The sequence below is a fragment of the Peromyscus eremicus genome, chromosome 3 (genome assembly GCF_949786415.1).
Source record: "Peromyscus eremicus chromosome 3, PerEre_H2_v1, whole genome shotgun sequence".
In the NCBI taxonomy this organism is placed as follows: Eukaryota; Metazoa; Chordata; class Mammalia; order Rodentia; family Cricetidae; genus Peromyscus; species Peromyscus eremicus.
Genome location: NC_081418.1, coordinates 30508737 through 30532194, shown reverse-complemented (window position 1 = coordinate 30532194; position 23458 = coordinate 30508737). Strand labels below are relative to the sequence as shown.

The following is a 23458-nucleotide window of genomic DNA, read 5'->3' as shown; positions in this document are numbered from 1 at the left end:
TTTTGCGCTCCCTCGACAGCGCTAAGAGGAGCCTGAGTGTGCATAAAAGCCGCACCTTCCCAGGGGCGCTTAGGCTGAAACTGTTGAGTGAGATCTCCTGGGTCCGAGCCCCTCTCCCCCACTCCCTTCGTGTATGGAACTCAGGAATCAAGGCCAAAGGCTATCTGTTCTCAACCTAGCCCACTCAGACACTGCAGATGCCAATTCCCATGAGTACTACCTCCCAGTATTGAAAGCAATGAGTTGAAAATCATTTTTGGTTTCTCGTATCCTGTGCGCAGTTACCTCCTCATCCCCTCCCGGCCCCCGCTGTCTCCCAATATTGCATGATCAGGGACCTTAATTTACGAGAAACTGCTAGCCTTGGCAAAAACAGAGCCTACGTTCCGGTGGTGGCCCTAGCCCACTGAAGCTCTTTGGCTAGGAACTTCCCCAAAGGTGCCTTTGCCTCAATGATGCTCGGGGTAATCCCGAGATTTGCCAACCTCCTCTGCTCCTCCTCACCAGGAGGCATCTCTTGCCATCGTTTCTCCCACTCCTCTATAAAACCTGGTGCCCCCCACGCCCCGCCCGGCGCAGCGCCCCCTTCCTTGGCTGTGCCTGGAGGGGAACCGAAAGGACTGGGTGCGCGGGAGGCACGCAGAGCTGGGGCTGCCTGCGCTCGCAGCGCCTGGGGAATTGGCTGTGGGCGAGGCGGTCCCGGCTGCCCTTTATCGCTAGCTGGGCTCGTCTTTTGAAACTTTATCAGTGAGTCTCACCACTAGCCGCAGACGCGAGCGGCGGGGGGGCGGGGGCGCAGAGGCGCCGGCAGCCGTGACGAGGCGCTCCCGGAGCTGAGCGCTTCTGCTCCGGGCACGCATGGCGCCCGCACACGGAGTCTGACCTGATGCAGACGCAAGGGGGTTAATATGAACGTCCCTCTCGGTGGAATCTGGCTCTGGCTCCCTCTGCTCTTGACCTGGCTCACCCCTGAGGTCAGCTCTTCATGGTGGTAAGTCCACGTATATGGGCGCGGTGCTGATGGATTTTTGGAGATGGGAGTAGGGACCCTACTGGTCGCATAGACCCTCCTTGGCTGTTTCTCAGTCCTGGCAGTTGTGGATTCTGGAGCAACAAGATCTTATCACAGCACCCTGAGTCTAACCCCTTCGCTTTTCTCAAAAACCCGTTTTAGCTTTGACAACTCCAAAAAATTCACATGCACCACAAATGAGAGCTCTAATGTTTGGTTGTTTGGATCCAGCTGAGTGACAGCAAAAGCAGCCAATATCTTATTCCGCTGAGAAATGTGCTAGCCTGATCTCTAACTCTAATAGAGACGTGTGTGTGTGTGTGTGTGTGTGTGTGTGTGTGTGTGTGTGTGTGTGAGATTCACCTTGAAAACTATAACTGCCACCCCCAACCCACATTCTCAAAAAAAACAAAAAACAAAAAACAAAAAACTGCTTCGAGATAAATCAATCCAGGCAGTTGGAGTTGTAGAACCTGAAGCCTATGATTCTGTATTATTTACCGTCCTTCCACATTCCTGGTGCTTCACCCCAATGAGGCAGCCTCCAGGTACGGACTATTGCCTTCATGCAAAACTACGGGGTCTCGGGTACCCAAGATGCTACCCTACTCAAAACTGTTTTCCTAAAGGGTCACTAGGCTGCTGTCTTTGTATGCTGGTCTATGATTTATTATGAGCGTTCTCTGCCTGTCCAGAAATCGTCCCCATCTCTCAACTTTATGACCTTGAAAAGAGATGGAGTTGAGAGCTCTGTAACTTTCTTGTACATAGAGTACCAGGGCAGATATTAAAGTACTCTGATACCAATTCAGAATTGGTTATCCCCCCACACACACAGCTTATTGTATTGGACAAAGGTAAGGACCTCAGCCAAATTCAGGACAAAGTCACTGACTATTTAGACATCAGAGTGCCTGAGAGAAGCAGAGCAAGGCACTGATGCTAACGGGGGTGGGGTGAGGGTGTGTCAGCTCCTTCCTTGTTACAATGAATGACTAGGTAAACTTGACATTGCTGACACTGGATCAAAGAATGACTTGCCAGATTGACCATTCTTTCAATAAAATGATGATTTCTGTTTCCATATGTGTATAAATATTATTTATTGCCCCAGCATTTTGTCACATTGTCTCTCAGCTGTCACTTACATATATTTTCGTAAGTCACAGCTGTAATGATTTTATGATCGTATAAAATAAAGGCAATACAAGAAAAAGATACCCCCTTGTCTGGTCACTTCAAAAGACACCCGTGGCAGCTTGGGTTGTACAGAGGGTACCTTTCTAAACGTTTCCCAACTAATGGAGAACATCTGCCCAGAGATAACGATGTAATTTTTTGTTAAAGTTTCTTTTCAAAACGTACTTTATGGAGCTATAATGCTGATTCTTCCAAATATTTAGTGCTCTTGATAACAACAGAAAGATTTTTTTCTCTCCAAAAAAAAAAAAAAAAAAAAAAAAGGTGTCTATAAGTGCCAGAAAACTAGAAAATGAAACCATTTTCAGGGTTCTTTAGTGTGGAAAGAATGGCATGCTTGTAAGAAGAATGTAGCATCAGATCCCAGCAGGTGCTAATAGGATAGGTGCTGGCAGTTGTGAAGACATTTAGGTCAAACAAATGGGAGTGAGGAACTTCTAAAGGTCAGCTTCCTCCAAAGCCAAAAGCAGACATATGGCATTCACTGGGACCAGAGACTTCTTTGAAATTCTTTCTGTGTTCTCCCAAACACACTGCCCCCCTTCAGGCTCTGATCTTCACAATGCTACTGCCTCTGCCTCCCCGTCCAAAGCATCATTTGGTGGCCCCAACTTCGGGAGCTAGTCATCACTCTATTTGGAAGTAGCTTTGACCAGGTCATTGGCCATGCTTCCCTTGCCTGCTTCTGCACGGAATGAAAATGAAATAGCCCCTGCCTTCTAGTGTTAGCAGAGGACTAGGAATTCATACTCAAACGGTGCCGGTCTCCTGCAGAACACCGGGCTCTGTTCATACCACTTTCGCCTTTCTCTTGGATTCGCACAGGTACATGAGGGCTACAGGTGGCTCCTCCAGGGTGATGTGCGACAATGTGCCAGGCCTGGTGAGCCGCCAGCGTCAGCTGTGCCACCGCCACCCAGATGTGATGCGGGCCATCGGCCTGGGCGTGGCTGAGTGGACTGCAGAGTGCCAGCACCAGTTCCGACAGCACCGCTGGAACTGCAACACCCTGGACAGAGATCACAGCCTCTTTGGCCGGGTCCTCCTCCGAAGTGAGTCTCCTGCCTTCCCCCAGCTCCGGGTTCACAACCCCTGCTCATTCTTAGTGGCATTCTGTTCAGTGGAGTTTGTGCTCTGGGGGAGCATCATCTCCTTCCAGAGATGAGAGTTGTAGCAGTCAAAGAACGATCTCTTGTCTATATGCCTTTGGTGGAGCAGGTTGAGAGACTATGGGCTGAAGGATTGCAGGCTGGTGCCTTTTCATTCTTTGTTTTGTCGATCACTTCAACACTCATGACCATTGGGGATCAAATTTTGTCTCTGGAAAGAAAGAAGCAACCGTAGGACTCTTTGTACTTTTTTTTAAAATGTATTTCTGAGGCTTGAGCCTTTCGGAAGAATTTGATCTGACGATCAAGATAGTATGTTCAAATCTTTGATCATCCAAAGACGATCGCTATTATTTAAAATACACTGTGAAAATTTTGTGGGTAGAGACAAATCTCACCTCACTATTGACTGGTTAGGTGAGAATTCAACTAACTAGGTCAGGCTCACTCTGCATCTACTTAACACTATTTTCCATAGAATGTAAATTCCACAAGGGCAGGAACTAGCCTGTATTTTGTACACTTTGATTGGTGCCTGTGTATTGTAGGTCCCACTCATTTGTTATAATGAATGACTAGGTAAACTTGTAGTGAGAACTTGTTGCTTTTCCAACTACATTTTAGGCAGTAAGAATATTTATGAATGAGGACTAAGGACCCTGAATACAGAGATTTCTTTTTGTCTTAGAGGGAGATTTAATTCATTTTTCTAATTAAGTAAAGGGAGCCTTTAAGTGTCTGAATATTGAAAGTAACTCAAAGCTAGTGATCTATTCTCATATAATAAGAGAAAATAAATTAAAGTCAAGTTTTACTTTCCAATAATATTCATCCATTAAGCTGGCAGGAGTAGCATTCTTCAAGAAATAACTCTGTCCAACTTGTTGGTTGGAAACTTGACTAGAATCACAACAGTTTATGTGCAAAGACAGAAACAGAGAACTTTACACTTGTTTTTGCCCACCCCACTCTCTCCCTCCCATTCCCAAGAAAATCATCCAGGCTGTGCACTTGGTAATGCTTAAGAGGGTGTTTCTCATGTCATCATCAGAGCCCCAGGGTTTTATGAGGCCAAATGCATAAATGAATGTCTCTAAAATCCCCCAAGGGCGTAGTACTCTCACTCTTAGAGTATCCCTAAAGTTAATTTACTGTGATACTCTGCAATTTTATTCTCTCGTTTAAGAACTATATTCTTATGCATTCCTTTTAGAGTTTCGAGATGACATCGCAAATTTTTGAAAGGATAATAGCAAATGTCAGCCTCATGGAATTTTAAGACTTCACCTAGATTAGTTCACCAGTAAATCAATTAGTGCTGGACCTTGTCAAAGGGAATTTGCAAATATCCATCACAAGTCATCACAGGGTGTATTGTTTGTAGGTTTTCCCTGATTAAAATAGATCAAGAGTTTCCAGTGGTTTTAAATTAGAGGAAATTCCCATTTATACAGTGATAACTTGTAGGTCCATTAAGTCCTTTGCTTATGGAGGGGTGAAAATAAAAACAGCCTTTAAACCACAAGCGAAAGGAAGCAATTTAGAATTTTGAAATGTATTATTACTGGCCAGGGGTGGAGGCATGTGAAGGTGGGGAGACAAGTTTCAGGATTGGGGTCTCTCTTCCCACTGTGCATTCCAGAGGGTCAACTGAGGCTTTTCTTGCTGAGCCATGACACTGACCTGAAAGGAAACAGCTTCAACAAATGATCCAAAAGATGGCATCTCTGCCAAGCTGGGGATTGTTTCATAGAACACTTTGCAGTCACTGAGAGGGAAGAGATTTAATGGAGAAAACTGAACGAATTGACTTGGCCTATGGCCCCAGGTAAATAAAGGTTTCCAATTGGGACTTCCTAGAGATGATGCGGAGCACTTTGCCAAGGTGCTAAAAACTTAAAATCCTCACAGCACATCATTTCTTTCCACTCTTCACAGAAGGCCAACTTCTTCCCAGACAGCTCCCTTCAACTGTCAGTGATGATTTTGTATTGGTTTGTGGAGGGCTGAATTTGGCCTACAGCAGCTTATCCTGGAAATAATCATGAAACTCCAATGAAGTAATCCATAGACCTCTTACAGTTAATTACTTAGAGGGACATTTCAATGTACAGTTGTGAAGAACTCTCTGTTAGAAACCTAAATGTGCCTTTAGGCGATCGATCAGGGAAGACGAAGGCTAACATCACTGTAGGGACATCATTATTGCTACTAAAATCCCCCATGGTAATTCAGAAGTGGAGAACAATTGCCTTGTGCACCCTAGAGACCAAGAGTAAAACAGAATGACTTTTGTTTTGTTTTGTTTTGTTTTTGTTTTTCGAGACAGAGTTTCTCTGTGTAACTTTGTACCTTTCCTGGAACTCACTCTGTAGCCCAGGCTGGCCTTGAACTCAGAGACATCTGCCTGCCTCTGCCTCCCGAGTGCTGGGATTAAAGGTGTGTGTTAAGAACATTTGGAATTTACTCTTTTACCAGTAGTGAAAACCCCAAATACAGTCTTTTAAGTAGATATCTCTGAAATTCTAGAGTAGGCTTAAAAAACAACAGGTGATCAGGGTTCATCCTTGTAAGTTACAAGAGGAAAAGACAACAGAATGTAAGAAAAGTAAAGTAAGGATAAAAGAAAGCATTTTTTAAGAGTTGGACAACCCATGACCCTCAAGAAACTCTAGCTCGGTGTTTCGCCTCCGAACCCAAACAAACCCTGCCTGCCTGCCTAGTTGGCATTGGCTCTCAATCCTCAAATGAGAGCAGCTTCAACAGTAACACACCAGGAAGCATCCATATCACCATTTAGATCAGGATCGTATTTCAGTTGTGATGAGCTGAAGGAGAACGAGTTTCTCTAAGAACCCCGTGATCAAACTTTGTTTTGTTAGGAAGCCAGATCTCAAAATGTGCTACTATTTCACACATAGCGTTGTAGTGAATCATCTAAAACACTTAACTGAAAACATCTTAAGTTCATATCTACATGTCCCACGACATCTGGGGGTAAAACAAAAAGTCATATGGTAATATCTAGACATTAAGGAGTATGTTTGACTAACAACAAATATTTATAAAGATGATTTTTTTCAGAAATTGTTTTTGAATTATAGAAAATGACTATTTTTTGGTCAAGTCAACAAGTTAATGTGATTGTTCAGCAGTCGCATGAGGATGAATTTTGTGCCTCAAAAACCTCTCTAGTGCTTTTAAAATACTGTGAGTTCCTAACATGCTATATGATCCACATCTTCAATGCTTTTCCTCACTTACAAAATGTCTTGCTCAAATTATAAGATTAGTGGTAAATACATTAATCATGTATGGTTATTTCCCACATATGATATCTGTAAATATGGACACTGGGTTCCAAATTCCAAACTAGATTTTCAATGATGCCAGGCAGTGGTGGCGCACGCCTTTAATCCCAGCACTCAGGAGGCAGAGCCAGGCAGATCTCTGTGAGTTTGAGGCCAGCCTGGTCTACAGAGCGAGATCCAAGACAGGCACCAAAACTACACTGAGAAACCCTGTCTCGAAGAGCAAAAAACAAACAAACAACTATCAGCAAGGAATTTTTCAAAACTATAAAAATAAATGTTATTTATCTAAAAGCCCGTAGACAAAATTAAGCCGTATTAGTCAGCACCTCTCAATTTTTCTTCAGCTGTGTGAGCTGTAGAGCATAAGCAGGGACTTTTGAAGCAGTTCCTAGGAGCCCACAGTTCTCTCTCTAGAGCACAGCTTGCTACCTTTGACAAATACTCATCTAAGTGATTATCCCTGGAAATAACTGGTTCCCTTTTAGATGGTTAGAGTTTTGGAGGGAGATATTCTTAAAGGCCGAGGTAAGTGCCATTTACTATGGTGTAGATATGTGTTCCTGGTTTTTAATAATGAGATTATCAATGCAAATTTTGCAAGGGATGCACAGGAGGCTGTAGCACAGAGTGACACGTGGAAACAAGTAAGGTTTCAATGCGAAAAAGTAGTCTGTTCTCCCAGCTGTGTGGTTCAAAAAGTCACACTAGTCTTGACAGATTGAATCACTGAATGGTTCTCTGCTTTCTGCCTTACATTGGCATTAGCTTGTCCAGCTTCTATTTTGATTGTTAATATATTTGCTGCAGCAACCATTAATAAAAAGCTATGCTAATAACAATGAAATACAGTTCCACTTGAAAAATGAGGTGCACACAGACCCCAAAGAGCCTTATATCTGTCACTGTACCACAACACTGTGTTATGAGTTACTACAGATTATTAAAAATAATTTAATGTAGTTATTGCACTGAAATATGTACCTCTCAGCCTGTAAGTGAAAGTAGGCTGCTCTCTAATAAAGAACAAGTCTACAAAAGCCCCCAAAGAGTTCTTGCCCAAGTCTAATTATAGGCGGTAAATTTGTTTCTTTCCAGAAAAACCAAAGGAAAAGCTTTTCACTGTCTCTGACCCGATACCAATGATTAGTGCAGGTGTTCCAGAAGAAAGGGAAATCACCTTAGTAGTTAGACACAGTATATAACCCAAGGATATTGCATATCACCTTCAACAATCTTCCAATTACTTGTGAGAGTTGATGGCAAGCCAGCTCTCCAGTGTTAATGCCAGGGGCTGGTGGCTGACTGAATTCTCTTCCTACTCTAGCCCCAAGATTTTCTTGATTTCAGTGTTGCACTGTCTGTAAGTTAGAATTGCCTTAGTGTCTTCAGAAATGCCTAGAGATTTGGGAGGGTGTTTGTTTGCTCTGGCCTCCAACTCTTGGGTTCAAGCAGTCTTCCACCCCAGCCTCTGGAGTAGCCAAGACTATAGACAAGTGTCTGTCTTAACAGCTTTTTTCCAAGCTGTGATATCATGACTTCTAAAGCATACAATGGAATGAATGATAGGGCTGTAGAATTCAGACTGTTTTATAGATGGAGAAACTAAGATGACTCATGCCAGTTGTACTCTTCTGGGACGTCCAGCGTTTGGGGTGAATGTGATTTGCTGAAACCAGGAGCAAGTTCATCTTTTATCTTTTCTACTCTGTAGTTAAGGAGAGTTGGACATTAGATATTTAAATGGACCAAATCCTACATTAAGTGTAAGTGATTCACATTAAAGAAATAGCCTGGGATCTAGAAAAGAACCCTTGAACACCATAGGAGATGAAATGCCCAGCAGCTTACCATATGATAGCAATGCGGGACACTTCAAGAGAGGCTCTCTGACCACTTTTAAGAAAAGCATTTTTGTTGCAGGTAGTCGGGAATCTGCCTTTGTTTACGCCATCTCCTCAGCTGGAGTTGTATTTGCCATCACCAGGGCCTGTAGCCAAGGAGAACTAAAATCCTGTTCCTGTGACCCCAAGAAGAAAGGAAGTGCCAAGGACAGCAAAGGCACCTTCGACTGGGGTGGCTGCAGCGACAACATTGACTATGGGATCAAGTTCGCCCGTGCCTTTGTAGACGCCAAGGAGAGAAAAGGGAAGGATGCCAGAGCCCTGATGAATCTTCACAACAACAGAGCTGGAAGGAAGGTATGATCTGCTCTCCTGCTCACTTGAGGGCCCTGTGGCCTTGTCCTCAGATTTCCTAGAGTTGACTAAATGCAGCGTAGACACGGTTTTCCACTGACCCCCCAGCCCAGGGCCACTTGTTCTAAAGAGTGCCACCAACTGGGCTGAGACATCCCCACCCATACCCCACCTCCTTCCCACAGCTGAGTTCAAGGAGTCCACTCCATTGCTTGGAGCAGTTTAGTGAGTCAAGTATTTTATGATCCCTCTGGATAGTGTGGAGTCCAGGCAGGAGGTATCATCTGCCAGATAGTTCTTCATCCCGAATCGCAATAGCACATTGAATACTTGTATGGTGTATCAATACCCAGAGCATCTTCTAGATAGTTCATGAAAGCAATTCACCAAGCATGGTGGGTTGGCTTCTCCTGAATACAGGGGTACTCTCTTTTTGAAGCCAGAACCAGCGCTAGCTATAATGGCCCCCTCCCTTTTTATGTTACTGGTTGAATAAGAGAACCAAAGAAACATCCTTATCCTTTCATCCTGATGAACCTCCCAGTCCATTGGACTCTGGTCTGCAATCCCCTTCAAACACCCATTTGGTGTGTAAGGAAGCTGAAGTCCCCAAGGTTCTCACCAAGAGTTGGTCAGAGGTCAGGACAAGAACTCAGATTAACTACTAGGCCAAGGTACTTCAACCTGGTATTAAACTGCTTCAATGCCTATGGTCAATGCATTAATCAGGTAGGACTGTTTAGGTGGCAGCTTGGCCAGAGTCACAAGAGAACCAGAGTATTGTCATTGGTGCCTTTGGACAGAAAGCAGAAACTGGGCGAGATAATCAAATATTTGGTCTGAATCACTATAAGATAATATAATTGCCAGAAGAAATAGCTATAATTTGTCTTTTGTCTATAAAACATCAGATATACCTGATATTAATTTGTTAAAAAAAAAAAAAAAGGTAAGCAAAAAATTGAAAGATGTGGAGAAGGGAGTGATATGAAGAAGCATAGAAAAAGACTCCAGATTGGTTTGGATGTAATCCTCTTACTATGCTCCTGCAAGGAACAAATCTCATTTAAAAGAAGCAGAAGAAGAGGGACCCTTATTTGGCACATGAATAGGATGAGTGTGACCTGAGCTGTTCACAAATAGTACCTTTTTTGAACTTAAACATTAACATTCTCTATTTGCGTGAAATTGTGAACTTCTGGTGGCCACTGCCAAGACTATAAACTATGGTTGTGTAATCCCAAATTGGTAAGTACTGTTTGTGCAATGATTTAGATAAAAATAATCTATGCTGACCTTTGTTTTGACATCGATAGAGCATATGTAAGTTATAAAGTGTGGTGTCTTTGATAGGAGTGCACTGCTTAATGATTTGAATGGGGGTATTTTCACTAGACTCCTCTATTTGGAAAGATAGGCTCTATGACTCAACATTGTACCCAAAAGAGTGTCAACTTATTACAATATATGTGAAGTTTTTATAACAGGTCATTAGACACTGAATAGCTCTAATCTTCAAAACAATAGATCTTAGCTATTACATACTAGGTCCTACATAAACAAGTGTTTTAATGTAAATCACATGATTGCTCACTGCAAAGAGGTGAACCGCTGTCAGGCCTCAGATATTCTCCTGCCTACTCCACAAAACTTAGGAGGCTACTTTTGATTGGAATAAAAGTGCACACACTGACTTTTTAAAATGTGGCTTTAATTAATGGTGGGTGGGCAGACTTTTTCAGGGAGATGCATGATGTCAGTGAATATGAACTTTAATGAGAGTAAATGTATTGAGATAAACATGCGTCTCTAATTCTCTTCTTGCGGTCATTAGGCCCCCAGTACTAACTCCCCCTTCTTCAAAACAGAAGGTCTGTGGAATCAAAATGAGAACAGGCTGGGTTCGTGTTTGAAGGCAGTCCTCCTGAGCTAAGTTTCCAACAAGCCCAGTCTAGAAACCCCAGCCTCCCAGGACTCACAGGAACATCAGTCCAGGTTTTTTACTCTGTTGCTTTTTAGTGCTTTCCAAATTGTCTGATATGAACACCATCTACTTTTAAAATTGAGAGTAAGGGGTCGGGCGGGGGGAGTAATATATTTTATTTGAAAGAAAAGTCATCGGTTCCAAGACATATCTGTTTAGCCAATGCTGTCACAATTCAACACTGCCATCCATGTAAGACCTCAATTTCCCCCCAATAACTACAGTTTAATTAATTTATTATGACAGCTGGTTAGAGCACCCTCACGTGTTTCTCTTCTGTAATACCGTCTAAGTCTGCGTTATTCATTCTAACCATTTTCAAAAGACTCTATAATTCTTTTTCTCCTTTCATGTTCACTGGAGGTTTGTCTTTCATTGAGTCTAGTTTTCTGGTTCCAGACAGAATTAGGAAGTAAGTTCACCTGGTTCAAAACCACCTCCACAGCTCCCCCAGGCTGTGAGGTAGAAGAAGCCACACTGTGAAGACTTGCAAGTTATAGTAAGATCATTTTTAGTGAATGACCAGCAAACAATACCTGGTCAAGAGCTACCATTTATCCTCATTCATGAGTTTGCAGGGGACTTTTTAATTATTCCATTCTTTTTCTAAGAAGAAATAATCTCAAGTTCATTAAACTGTCTTAAGAGAATCTGAATCAAAATAATCTTTAAATCTAATCAAATACTGCTCTTTAACAACTCCAGAAATTTCTTTAAGAATATGAATTTCCATAACAGAATTCTATAAAAATATTTTCTCCAAAATCCATCTCTTATTATAATGAAAACAGAAAGAACATGGAATTTACTATCAGTCACACCTTAGCATTCATCTTGCAATAACAGTGATTTTGCTCACTGGTTTTGTCAGATGTAATGTTAAATGAAATATGCAGAGTATGGGAAGATAAGTATAAGCAAGTAGCTCAGGCCGATGGCATGTATGAGCTGCTGAACAAAAGTCCTTTTCCCATTAGTGGAGCCAGAGTTGTTTATAACTTGGGTAAAAGAAGCTGGCCCAAACCCAACATGAACTGTTCTTTAGGGCTTAATCAGTTTTTCTGTCTACAGGCTTATCTTCTGTACAGTTTAATGCACTAATAAAACGGGCATAGTTTTGCTAATTTATAAAGTCTTTTTAAATGTTTTATAATAGGGTCTTCCTACATATTAATAGGAATAAAAAGTAGCACGAATATTCCTAATTACAGGTAAGAAATTGCCCACAAGGAGATAAGGGGGCAATATAGGGTCATGTGATAGTGGGATACCTGGCTTGGGGTTCAAATGCAGTTGTGTCTGCCCAAAGGCACATGTCTATATTTCCATATTGTCTCTACTTCTGAATTTTCTAGAAAACTAACAGTATTTCTATTTTTTTTTTAATTAAAAAGCAAAGGAGGCAGCAGCTGCTGTCTTGAAAGGTGGCTTTGACGATACCACTTTCCCTCGTGTGGCTTCATCTCACAGACTTTCTGCAGTGAGCATGGGCTTACTCGCTGTTCTTTAATCTTTTTGTTTTTAAAATTCTTTCAAACAATCTATTTTGATCATCAATTCCACTCCTCCAGCTCCTCCCCCACCCCACCCACCCAACTGTGCTCTTTCTCTCCCTGAAAAGAACAAAAACAAATAGAAGACAAAAAAGCCAACAACATCAAAAAAGAAGGCACAGAGACATTCTGTATGTGTCCACTACTCCCCGAGCACGAGGCTTTCCCTGGAGTGTGCTTGATATAGCCAGTGTTACTACAGAGATGAGAACTACTTTTCCCTCTCCCAGGAGGTCTCAATTGCAAACACCTCCTTAGCTAGAGGTGAGACTTTGTGCTCACCCCTTCGGTATCTGTCACTACCCTAGATTTCAAGTTGTAGTACGAAAGTTATAGTAATAAAAACAACATGACATTATAATAAAATATTACAATATTTATGGTAATAAAAACAGAAACGTTGATGGATAGAATAGAATTGAAGACCTGGACATAAATCCACACAATGAAGGACACCTGTTTTTTTTTGGGGGGGGGGTTGTTGTTGTTGTTGTTGTTGTTGTTTTACAAAGAAGACTCCTAGGTAGCAATTCATTTTAACAGGGAAATGTTGTCTTAATGTTGAAAACATTACCATGGGTCATTGTGAGCTCCGCTTAAGCCACTTGATCTCATTTGAGAGATTCACAGAATTTCAATGACTGACACTACAAGTCTGGGAGCACGATGTCTTCCTGAAAGCACTATGTGTTACTTAGTTCAAAAGACAACTTGTCAAAGCTCCCTGGACAAACGTATTTGGGAGTACTGAGTCAGATAAGAAAATGGATACAAAGAAGTGCATGGCCACAAAAATAACTTTTAGTCAGGGAGATGGTGGCATTTAAGTACAAGACAAGCTGTGTCAAGTGGCAGACTAGGGTAGAATCTGTTAACTGAGGAGATAAATGTCACACACACACACACACACACACACACACACACACACACACACACACGAAGCCTACAAGCTAGAGATAGATTTCCCATAGAGAAGTGCCCTTCAGGATTGGTGGAATGTAAGGTATAAAGGTGAGGAATGACCAGAGTTCCATGGAGAAGCTCCTGACAGACTTAATGGGAGCAAAAGCTGCATATGTATCTTTGCCACACCTAGAGATCCTTAAGTACTGGGCCATGACATTTGGATGTCACTGGAAAGACACAATACTTTAGTTCAATTTTCATGTATTTTTCAATTCCTTTTAAGTCTACTTTGAAAGAGTAATGGGTATGAAAGTTAAAACATTTTATAATATATTTGAATTAATGATTAAAAATAGATTTATTAAGAAAATTGCAAGACTACTTCTAGCTCCTTGAATTTTATGGCCAGTCTTGAGTATCAGTGTCAGGAATGTTACAGTTTGCTCTCTGATATTAATGAACTATAAAACGGAGCATTTGGTAACTGTTTATATTGATTTTTGTAATAATAAAATATAGTATTGTCTATGGTGATGTGAGCAATTCTACCTATAGATGTCATCTTGACTGGGGCAATAAGAAGGCAAGATTCTCTAAGACTTGAACACGTCCTTGGACAGGCTCCCTAACTAGCATTGCCTTAGAAAACAAGATGCCCATATATATGCACCAGATTTCAAGAAAACCTGAAAATTAAGTGCATTTTCCATGTGAGGAGACAGGAGTATAATAAAGTAGTCAGAATCAGGACACAAACTGGCTGTATTTACTAACTGAAGTGATCTGAACATCCTAGTTCCGTTGGTACCCTGCATTTTGTAGGGGAGGACCTGCTGCAATGAGGGACTCCAGCATTCTGCCCAAACAAGTACCAGGCAAAGACTGGAAAGGGAGAGCACTAAGGCCCTTTGAGTGGCACCCTGGAGAGCCGGGACACAGCAAACACTTTTAAGTTCATCCACAGGAAATGCCTTCAAAGTAAACATAAAATCGGTGTTGTATAACTGGTAAGCAGAACCTTAAGACAAAACAAAACAACAACAACAACAACAAAAACCTAAGTTCTAATAATGATATCAAAAAATAGATCCCCTGATATCACTTGAAATAGGTAATAAACAAATAGTGGATCGGACTTCAGAGAACTGGCATATGATGAAAAAGAAATCCTACTCTTAAAAAGTAAGGGATATCAACGGGCAAGGAAGGAATCAAACCAAACTGTGCTGCAGAGCCTGACTGTGTGCACTCCTCTTCCTCCTGCCCTTCCCGTTAACAACCTCCAGCATCTTCACAGGGCATGAAGTTCAGTTTGCAAACCCCCATTTCCCAGCTGATCCCCTTAGTTCATAATACTAAAAACTCAGGTTTTGAAAAGTCAGAGTAAGCACCAGCCTCTGTCTCATTGAATCCCAAATTAATACGCATTTGATACACTATTTATTACATGAATCGCAACCCAACCAAAGTTAAAGTTCTCAAACAGAGGATAACTCTTAACAAAGTTATTGCAGTTCCATGAAAGTTCTATTATTAGAGAATGTGTCTTAGCCCTGCATCATTTGTCAACTAGAATTATTGTATGTATGGTTGGTCTATGGGAATGCTAAATCCTACAAATACAAACCCCACACCTTATATTTCCTAAGCCCACCTACAGTCACTGTTTTTAATAGATGACAGAACTGAAGAAATCACAGTACCTTATTGAACTTAATAAATGTTTGCATAAGCTAACCAATTGCACCTTTTCTAATAAACATTCCTTGCTTCCCTGGTTCCAGTGCATGCACAGTTGAAGGGTATAAATTGTTTCAGTGTTCAGTAACTCCTATCTTAGAGATGTGGGCCTGTCAAAAGCATTTAATTGGTAATAAATGCGCTTGGCTCTAAGCCAATCTGGAAATTAAATAATGTGTTTTTAATGTGTGTTTCCTCAGGAAAACTGATAGGACCAGAAATATGTTGGCTGCTTTGTGCAATACAACGAACTAAAATTGGAGCACCAACATGTCTTCCAATGCTTCAGTTTATAAGTACTTACCAGGTACTAAACCTAAAACAAATCGTATATTTAATTTCTAAGGCAAGGCCAATCAATCATGGGCAAGTATTTTGTATAATATAAAGTAGATGGACTTTTTCTAATTGGAAAATTAGTCTAACAAAATTTAGGGTTTGTAAGCTTGGCAACATGAATGTAAAAAAACAAAACAAAACAAAAAAACTTCTATTCTTTAAGGAAACCTGATGAGGCCACCTTAGTGGTTCCTTCTGTTTGGTTTTCATAAAAGCTGATGTAGAATACCTTCTCATTGAGAGAAGTTTAAATAATGCTCTTCAGAACATAATTAAAGATGCAGACATTGTGTGTAGAAAAATGTAGGACTCACTGAATCTGGAGAACATGTACCCAGGGCTTCACAAATCCCAGGACAAGAAGACTAGGAAAGGAGTTAATGTGAAACCCCAGGTGTCAGATACTACCCGCCTGCACGTCTCACTACTGCCTCCGGACCTCCTGTAAAGGGTGGATAATAATATACTTTACATGCTTGTGTTGATTTAATAAAATAGCTACTCTACAACATGTAACATGGTCTGGCATAAAATAAGAACCTAATGAATATTATGCCTCTTTATTATATTCTGATAGCAGGCTAGGCAAAGAAATATAAATAGAATTTTCTACACAATGTATGTATAGCATATCCTTCTATAATTCTCTCTCTCTCTCTCTCTCTCTCTCTCTCTCTCTCTCTCTCACACACACACACACACACACACACACACACACTTGTTTTTGTTTTTGTTTTTTTGAGACAGGGTATCTCTGTTTAACAGCTCTGCAGACCTGGCTGGCCTAGAACTCACAGAGATCCTCCTGCCTCTGCCTCCCAAGTGCTAGGGTCAAAAGTATGTGCCACCACCACCCAGCCTACTTTTTCTCTCTTTTAGCATTCAGAATTTTTCTCTGTGATATAGAATGCTAATATATAGAGTTCTTTTTAATAAAAGGAAGTTTAAAACATTAAATTCTAAATGGAGAAAGTAGGCTCTGAGTAAAAAACTTAAAAATTATCAAAGTCAAGTATTTAAGGGTTTCATAAAAGTATGATCAGTAAGATTTTTAACCTTACAGCAACTCACTGGAGAATGTTAGGAAAAATGATATATATTGAGCTAAAAATGTTCTTTGTACTAGTGCTGAACACCAAAAAGCTGCTGCTGTCCTTAGAAGTTTTCTCCCACATCTGCCCTTTTTTTGCTGTAGCACCCACCAAGCTTGCGGTGACAGGTTGACCAGATACCACAGAGTGAGCATCAGATGGTTTTCAGACACGCAGTGCTAGAGCGAGTCCTCGAGAATCATTCTGGCCAGTATGGTGATATACAGATTCATGAGGGCTGTGTGATGGAGTAGAGATGCCTAACATAGGACTGTGCAAGTGGCCTCCAGTAAGAATCAGAGAGGAACAGAGCAGGAGAGCTTTTAGGAGAGATTCCAAGAGACAACAGAGAAGTGAAGATCAAATTGTATGATGATATTTATCTGAGGCTGTGAATGAAGCTGTCAGTCTCACACTGGAGAGAAAAACGTTGCAATTGATTCTTCTACAATAGGAAGACAGCAAAAGAAGAAAACAGTATTTATATATAGCTACAAAAATGATAAACTGAGCAATGGAAAAGTGTGTACCATAAAATGGAAAACAACTGCCAGAATAAAATCAATAATTTAGGAAGTAGAGAAGAAATTTTACAAAGCCTGGTCAGTCTTCTCACGGAGATTCAAGAAAACGGTCGCATCTGTAAATAAAAGGCTAGCATCTGGAAGCCTAGAGACAGTGATGTTAAGAGAGCAAGAAATCAGAAGAGGAAGCCAAAGAACTCTCCCAAAAGTCAAGCAAAAACCCAAGTGATAAATGGAGTTTGAAGAGGTCACACACAATCCCCCATTTCTCACTCGAGTTTGAAACCAGGTTCCAAATGAACAGATAGATGGAGCAAACATGTCGATTTCACTGCTGGCTGGGGAAAGGCTGCACCGAGGGATGGGAGCCTTGTGCAGCACAGTGCTTCCAAATAGACCCTAGAACGTGGACTCTGCCCTTTTAAAGGCTAGGCATTGACTCCCATTCATGAGATCGCTGGCTGGTTTGAGAGGCTTGGTCATAGTGTGTTTTCTCAATAGGCTAGCAGATCCCACGAAAGAAGAAAGGAAAAGCCTTTAGTCCTTCCTTCAAACTCACCGGTTGGGCAAGTCAGTTTTCCCAGTCTGGGGAGAAAAGAACAAAGGATGGAAAGAACCAGAAATGTTACTTCAATGCATTTTTTTTTCCTCAAGAAAATTCTTCAAGAAAAAAATTAAAATTAAAAGGCATAGAGGATGGATTTTTCAGGGTCTATGAACCAATTAGAGTGTCACAAAGACTATGGAAAGTGCAAAAAGGCAAATCTTAAAGAGAATATTTTAGCATTGAAGTCTACCAGTGTAGGTTGAAAAGGTCTGATAACTGTCAGGGAGGATTAATGCATGGGAAAAATTCCTGAGGTGTGATATTTCAGAATACCAAGAACACGGGAAAGATTCTAGAAGTTTTCATGCAAGGAAAAAAAAAAAAAAAAAGAAACAAAAGCCAAAACGAATCCATAGCAGAAGAATCAGTAAGATGTCCTATTTCCCATTGGCAGCCCTGGAGGCGAAGAGCCTACAGGGCTCCACCTCTAAACTTGAGGGAAAATTATTTTCAATCCAGAATTCTATACCCAGCCAAGCTATTAATCAAATGTGAAGGCTGAAGTAAGACCTTAGACATCCAAGAATTCAGAAAATGTATCCTCTGTGCACCTTAAAGGAGTTAAAAATGTATTACAAGCAGAAAGAATGATCAGACAAAAGGGAAACATGGCATCGAGGGAAGTGTGTGTGCAGAGGAGGAGGACCGAATGCTGAATCTCAGCTGTGAAGCTAGCCTGTGTTCTAAGGGCGTCCTTCATGCCAGAAAGGCTGTGGCATAGGATAGCAGCTAATAAATTCAGCCCCAAGACATCACGGCACTTGACTTCATGGTTAACAATACTATTATTCCTCAGCTTTCTGTGGCCCATTGACTTCTGAATCTTCTGTGGATATCCAAATCTGAGATATTTAAATCCCTTTCATAAAATAGTGCATTATTTGTACATCACATATAAATGCACACACATATTTATATCTCCTTCAATTTGCATCATTTGACAATTTAGATGATACATAGTTCTTATGTCATATTGATTAGGGAATAATGATCAGAGAAAGCCTGTACATGTTCAGTCAGGACACAAGTATCATAGACCTAACAATACGCATGAACAAGATGTGCATGAACAATGCTCAAACAGTGAGTGGTGGAGAGAGACTGAAGATATATGAGATGGTGGAGGCTGCAGCCTGCCTACATCTGTCCTTCATCTGGGTGGACTCAGCATGGAGTTCACAAATACAAACTCAAGCTTTAATCTGAAGAATTTTCTGAAGTCCCTCCTAATTTTTTTTTTCATACTTCATCGAAGTCATAAATATAGAGGGCCAGTAAGTATAGTAAGTATTATTGTTTTCAAATTTTAGAATAAGCATCTAGATATATCATGGAAGACTTGACTGTAATACAAAGTAGTGCTCTGATTTGGTTATTCAATCTTGTATCATCCAAATAAGATGTCTCCAGTTCCTCCATCACCAGCTGTGCACGGGAGGCCCCTAGCTCTTTACCTAGTATGTCTGAAGACCTCAGGGTGTCCCACCACTCATTCAGCTCTTCTGTGTGGCCTACTAACATGCAAAGCCATTGGATTGGGGTCTCACACCATTGGGTGCCATTTTTCATTCTCCCCCAAACAGCCACAGTGGAGATTGTTACTTGCGGAAATTTTTTCCTGGTAATTCAGACACCCCAGAAACACAGAGTGGGAAACCACTGTAATTAGATAACTAGTTTTCCCAGTCCATCGAAATGCGGTGGTGCCCTCCCCTGGCCCAGGCCTTTTCTTGTGCTCTGCCTTCCAGAGACCCCCCCAGACTCCTGCAGTGCAGCGGGAATTCTTTACACGCTCTCCTGCAGTCCGGGGACATCAATGCTCAGCCCAGGCTATGCGTTAGAATTACCTGAAGAACTGCAAGTCCTGTCAGGGCCTGGGCCTCATGCCTGCCCCACCCCCTCAAGGTTCTGATTTACTCAGTCTGGGAAGGGGCTGCAAATGATCCCCAGGTGATTTTAATGTGCGGCCAGAAACAAGAACCACTGCTCTGCTCTCTCCAGTTGCCAGGGAACAGTCCTTGGATTCCTGGAACTTTACTACACAGAGTAGCTGGAGTCTCCCCCTCTCTTGCCAGACTCTGCATTTCCTCAGACCACAGCCAGGTTGTAAAAGAACGTTTTCCCTTCCTCCTCTGTGTGGACACATGTGCAGAGCTTTAAAAAGTGGGACATACCGAATATATTGTTGTGCATTTTGTTTTCATCACTTGACGTTCCTTCATGCATAAGACACTGACCTGCCTCATCATTTAAAGACCCACAAAATACCATCATTCACCAGGTACCTGAACTGACACACCCATTTTCCCACTGGTGTCATCTGGCTCTCTTCTCAGAGTCTGCTGTTGCTAATAGTGTAAAGTGAATTTTTGATTTCTCCTAAGAAGGGAGGGGAATAGTGTGTATAGTTAGTTCAACGTTTCAGGAAGATTCCAATGTGATTTTGGATTTTGTATGTCTGTTTAAGAAGACCACAGATCTGGAAGTACATAGTTCTGCCTCTGCCTAGTTAGTGACTAGAGATTTTACTGTCCTTGCTGGGACTTGATTTTCAGAACTGTGGAATGGGAATATTAGTTTCCTTTGCTTAATTGTGTTGTATACATGATAGTTCATGTAAATCACTGTGCGTAGAGCCTGGCTAAGCCTGGTTAAGATCTCAATAAATGGTTGCTGTGATTAATAATGCTATTGTAGGACTAGAGATGTGGTTCAGTTGGTAGAGCACTTGCAAAAAGCTCAGATGGAGCTCAACTGCCAGCACCACATAAAGATTGGGTGTGCTGGCATACACCTGTAATCCTGTGGAAACAGGAGATCAGAAACTCAAGGTCATCCTTGGCTACACAGTGAAGTAGAGGCCAGCCTGGGCTACATGTGACCCTGTCTGAAAAACAAACAAACAAACAATGGGGTTATAACTGTGGGATATTAGAATTCAAGATCTTCATGGTGTGGCCCCATGCTTTCTTCTCTTCTCAAGCCGTTCAGAACAGAACTTCAATGCCTAGATGGTCTTCCTGTACTTCTCTGCTTGAATTGGACTTGGCTGTTTTCAGGGTTAAGGGTCTGATTTGAAAGACTACAACTCCTGCAAATAGAAAAGGTAGAGGAGCTCCTGAGTGCAGGTGTTGGACATGCTGTGTATTAACTAAAGTGGAGATGTGGCACAGAGCTAGTAACAGTGAGAGCTGTCAGCTAATGTCTGTCACTAATCCACAACCGAGAACTAACTTTGGTACTTTCACCTGCCAAGGACAGCTCCTCCCATCCCCCAGAGGGGGCTAAATAATGAGGAGAACTTACTATCTCTGTTGGGCTCACTGAGTAACCCCACAACACTCTCCAGAACCCAGTTCCTCACATCTTTCATGACTGTGTGTATAGTTTCATATACTAACCTACTGGTGCTCCCATGTCCTTTGTGTTATACTGTACAAAAAGAAATCATCTAGAGACAAAGAAAAAGCATTTCTCTTGGGATGTCTTTTAAAGAGTAAAGGAAACTTCCTTCCAAGTCCGACACCCATTTATCCTTGAATCCCATTGATACAAATTGAATCATCACGTTCCACATGCTAAGAAAAGTCAGCGTGTAAGCAGTGAAATGAGCATTCATGATTTAGGCCACTCTGGGATCCGGGAGGGCCTGGCCAGGCCTGGAGCACACAGCTTCACAACCCCTGAGTAAAGCTGGTAGCCAGTAAGAGAGGAAGTGTGTTTACACAGATCAACAGCATCTGCCTTTGCTACATGGGTCTGCAAGGACTGCTTAGGTGTTTTTTTAAGATCCAAAGCTAATATGCAAATCTTCCCTCTAATCATATGAAAATATCAGCTTTGCAGTGTGTCACCTGGAGACTTAGCATAACAAAGGCAGGGCAATGATGCGTCCTGTTATTTTTAGAACTAGGAATGTTACTTACAAGTGAATAGCCTGGCTGCAAAAGGAATGCAGAAGGAGGAAGACAAAGGGTGAAGTCAGCACTTGGCATGGAGCGTGTTCTGTACGATGCCCTCAGATCTTAGGAGAGAAGCTTTTAGACAGGAATACCTTCTAGGTTAGGTTTGTCTACCAGTGAGCCTCATACCCAACACCCAGAATGTAAAGGGTGTTGGCAAGAAGGTGATTCCAGAGACAAGATTCATGTTGAGACGTCCTTTATAGATGCCCAGGTCCTCATAATGTGGAGAATCCAATTCTTTGTCTTGGCCTTGCATTGTTGGCTCACAGTCAGGACTGACCCCAGGTATACAGGGGCACAGTCCTGTATGTGCCTGGCAAAGTGGGGAACACTATGGGGTGGCCGTGCTCTGTGTTAGAAGACAGCTATCGAGCCACATAACCAAACAACCTAGGGCCACTGGGATGCCCTGACGACGGTAACTGTCGTCCTCTTAGCCCTTGAATGCTTTTGACACGTTTCCAGGCCACTGAATAAACTGAGACTGACTTCTGGAATGCAAAGCCTCTCTGCGCACCTGATTCTACCGAATCTTGGTCAGGTAGCAAGCCTGTACAAGAGGCAACGCCAGGTCGAGCACGAGGGCAAAAGGACCATGGCGAGGTCACCAGGGAGGGACAGCGGAAAACACGTGTCCATGTGAGGGGCAATGCAGGCTGGCTGAGACCTGGACTCCGGGCAGCACGGCTTAGCTACCTTTGTGTCAACTACCTCCATACTTCATACCCCACCAATATACCCAGATCTCTGAGAGAGTGCCGAGCAGGCTTGAAACTCCCACCTTCAGTTTCTTAGAAAGAGAGACCCTAAACATTTTGCTCACGTAGCACTCTGGAGAATATCATCAAGGGATTCACTGTCCCGTTTATCTATGCCCTCCCTCCAGATACACTCTAGTTTGGGAATTCAAATTGATTGGCAGACAGGCTCCACTGTGCTGCTTCTGAATGAGGACCAAGTATAGAGACCGGTGGCTCCCCGGGCCTTTCTTGGCATTCTAGCTTTGAGTTTTCAATATTCGCCACCCACTAGCACCAATATCGTATTGAGAGGTCTTTGGAATTGCTAAAAAAAAAAAAAAAAAAAAAAAAAAAAAAAAAAAAAAAAAAAAAAAAAAAAAAAAAAAGTTGAAAAACAGTGAACAAAAGATGAGAAAAAACTTAGAGAAAATCAGTGTCAATTTTTGGAATAGGAATCCCGTGAAACAGAGAACAAGCGGCGGATTTTCACCAGAAACACGCTATTAGGAGACGTTTTGAAGTCTGCATGTACTGTTGCTCATCTGGGTCTGCTTCCATCCACTCTGCATGCATCCCTAAGCTCAGATAGTCACGCTGACTCCTTGAGCCCTTACTTCCCACCTATAAAATGGGAAAGACAGTAGTTTGAGGTTTTTCTGCAGACCTTGAACATAATTTATTCTTCACTTAAGTATGCCGAGGGGCAATGAGACAGGGCAGGAGAAACTCTCTCTGTGAATGGTACCACATGGGAATTTATCCCAACACCAAAGCAGAAGTTTCCTTGGGTAGTTCTGTGGTCTACCTGGCCTTCCCTCTGTCCACAATACCCACTCCCACAGAAGAGCAGTCTTCACGTCAGGAGTCGGCTTGTCCCAGTTCCCTTGCTTCTAACAAGGGGCAGAGTGGGCACAACTGGGCCGTCTAGGCTGCATCACTTGGCCAGAGCTGTGGAATAACTTCCAATACAGGGTTAGTCTCAGTGCGACTGGGTTTATCCCTCCCTAGCTGTGTTCCTTTGGGCAGGAACATTACTGCCTCTGAGATTTCCTCTTCCTCTTCCTAAAGCTGAAATGGTAGGAGAGGGCTGTGGCAGTGCTTTAAGGGCGTTGAGGTAGAGTGTACACTGCAATCCTATGTGCCTAGTACACAGCAAGCATTCCATATGTAGCCACAGTA

General features: G+C 42.1%; 1 protein-coding gene across 1 annotated transcript in view; it reads left to right on the top strand.

The window, feature by feature from the left end:
• Nucleotides 1–683: 683 nt before the first annotated feature.
• The window catches only part of Wnt2 (Wnt family member 2), a 41331-nt gene continuing 18556 nt past the window's right edge, over nucleotides 684–23458 (top strand). Inside the window, exons 1-3 of the mRNA XM_059256524.1 lie at nucleotides 684–991; nucleotides 3038–3264; nucleotides 8556–8833. Coding sequence (XP_059112507.1) covers nucleotides 909–991; nucleotides 3038–3264; nucleotides 8556–8833 — 588 coding nt within the window. The 5' untranslated portion in view covers nucleotides 684–908. The remainder of the gene's footprint in view (nucleotides 992–3037; nucleotides 3265–8555; nucleotides 8834–23458) is intronic.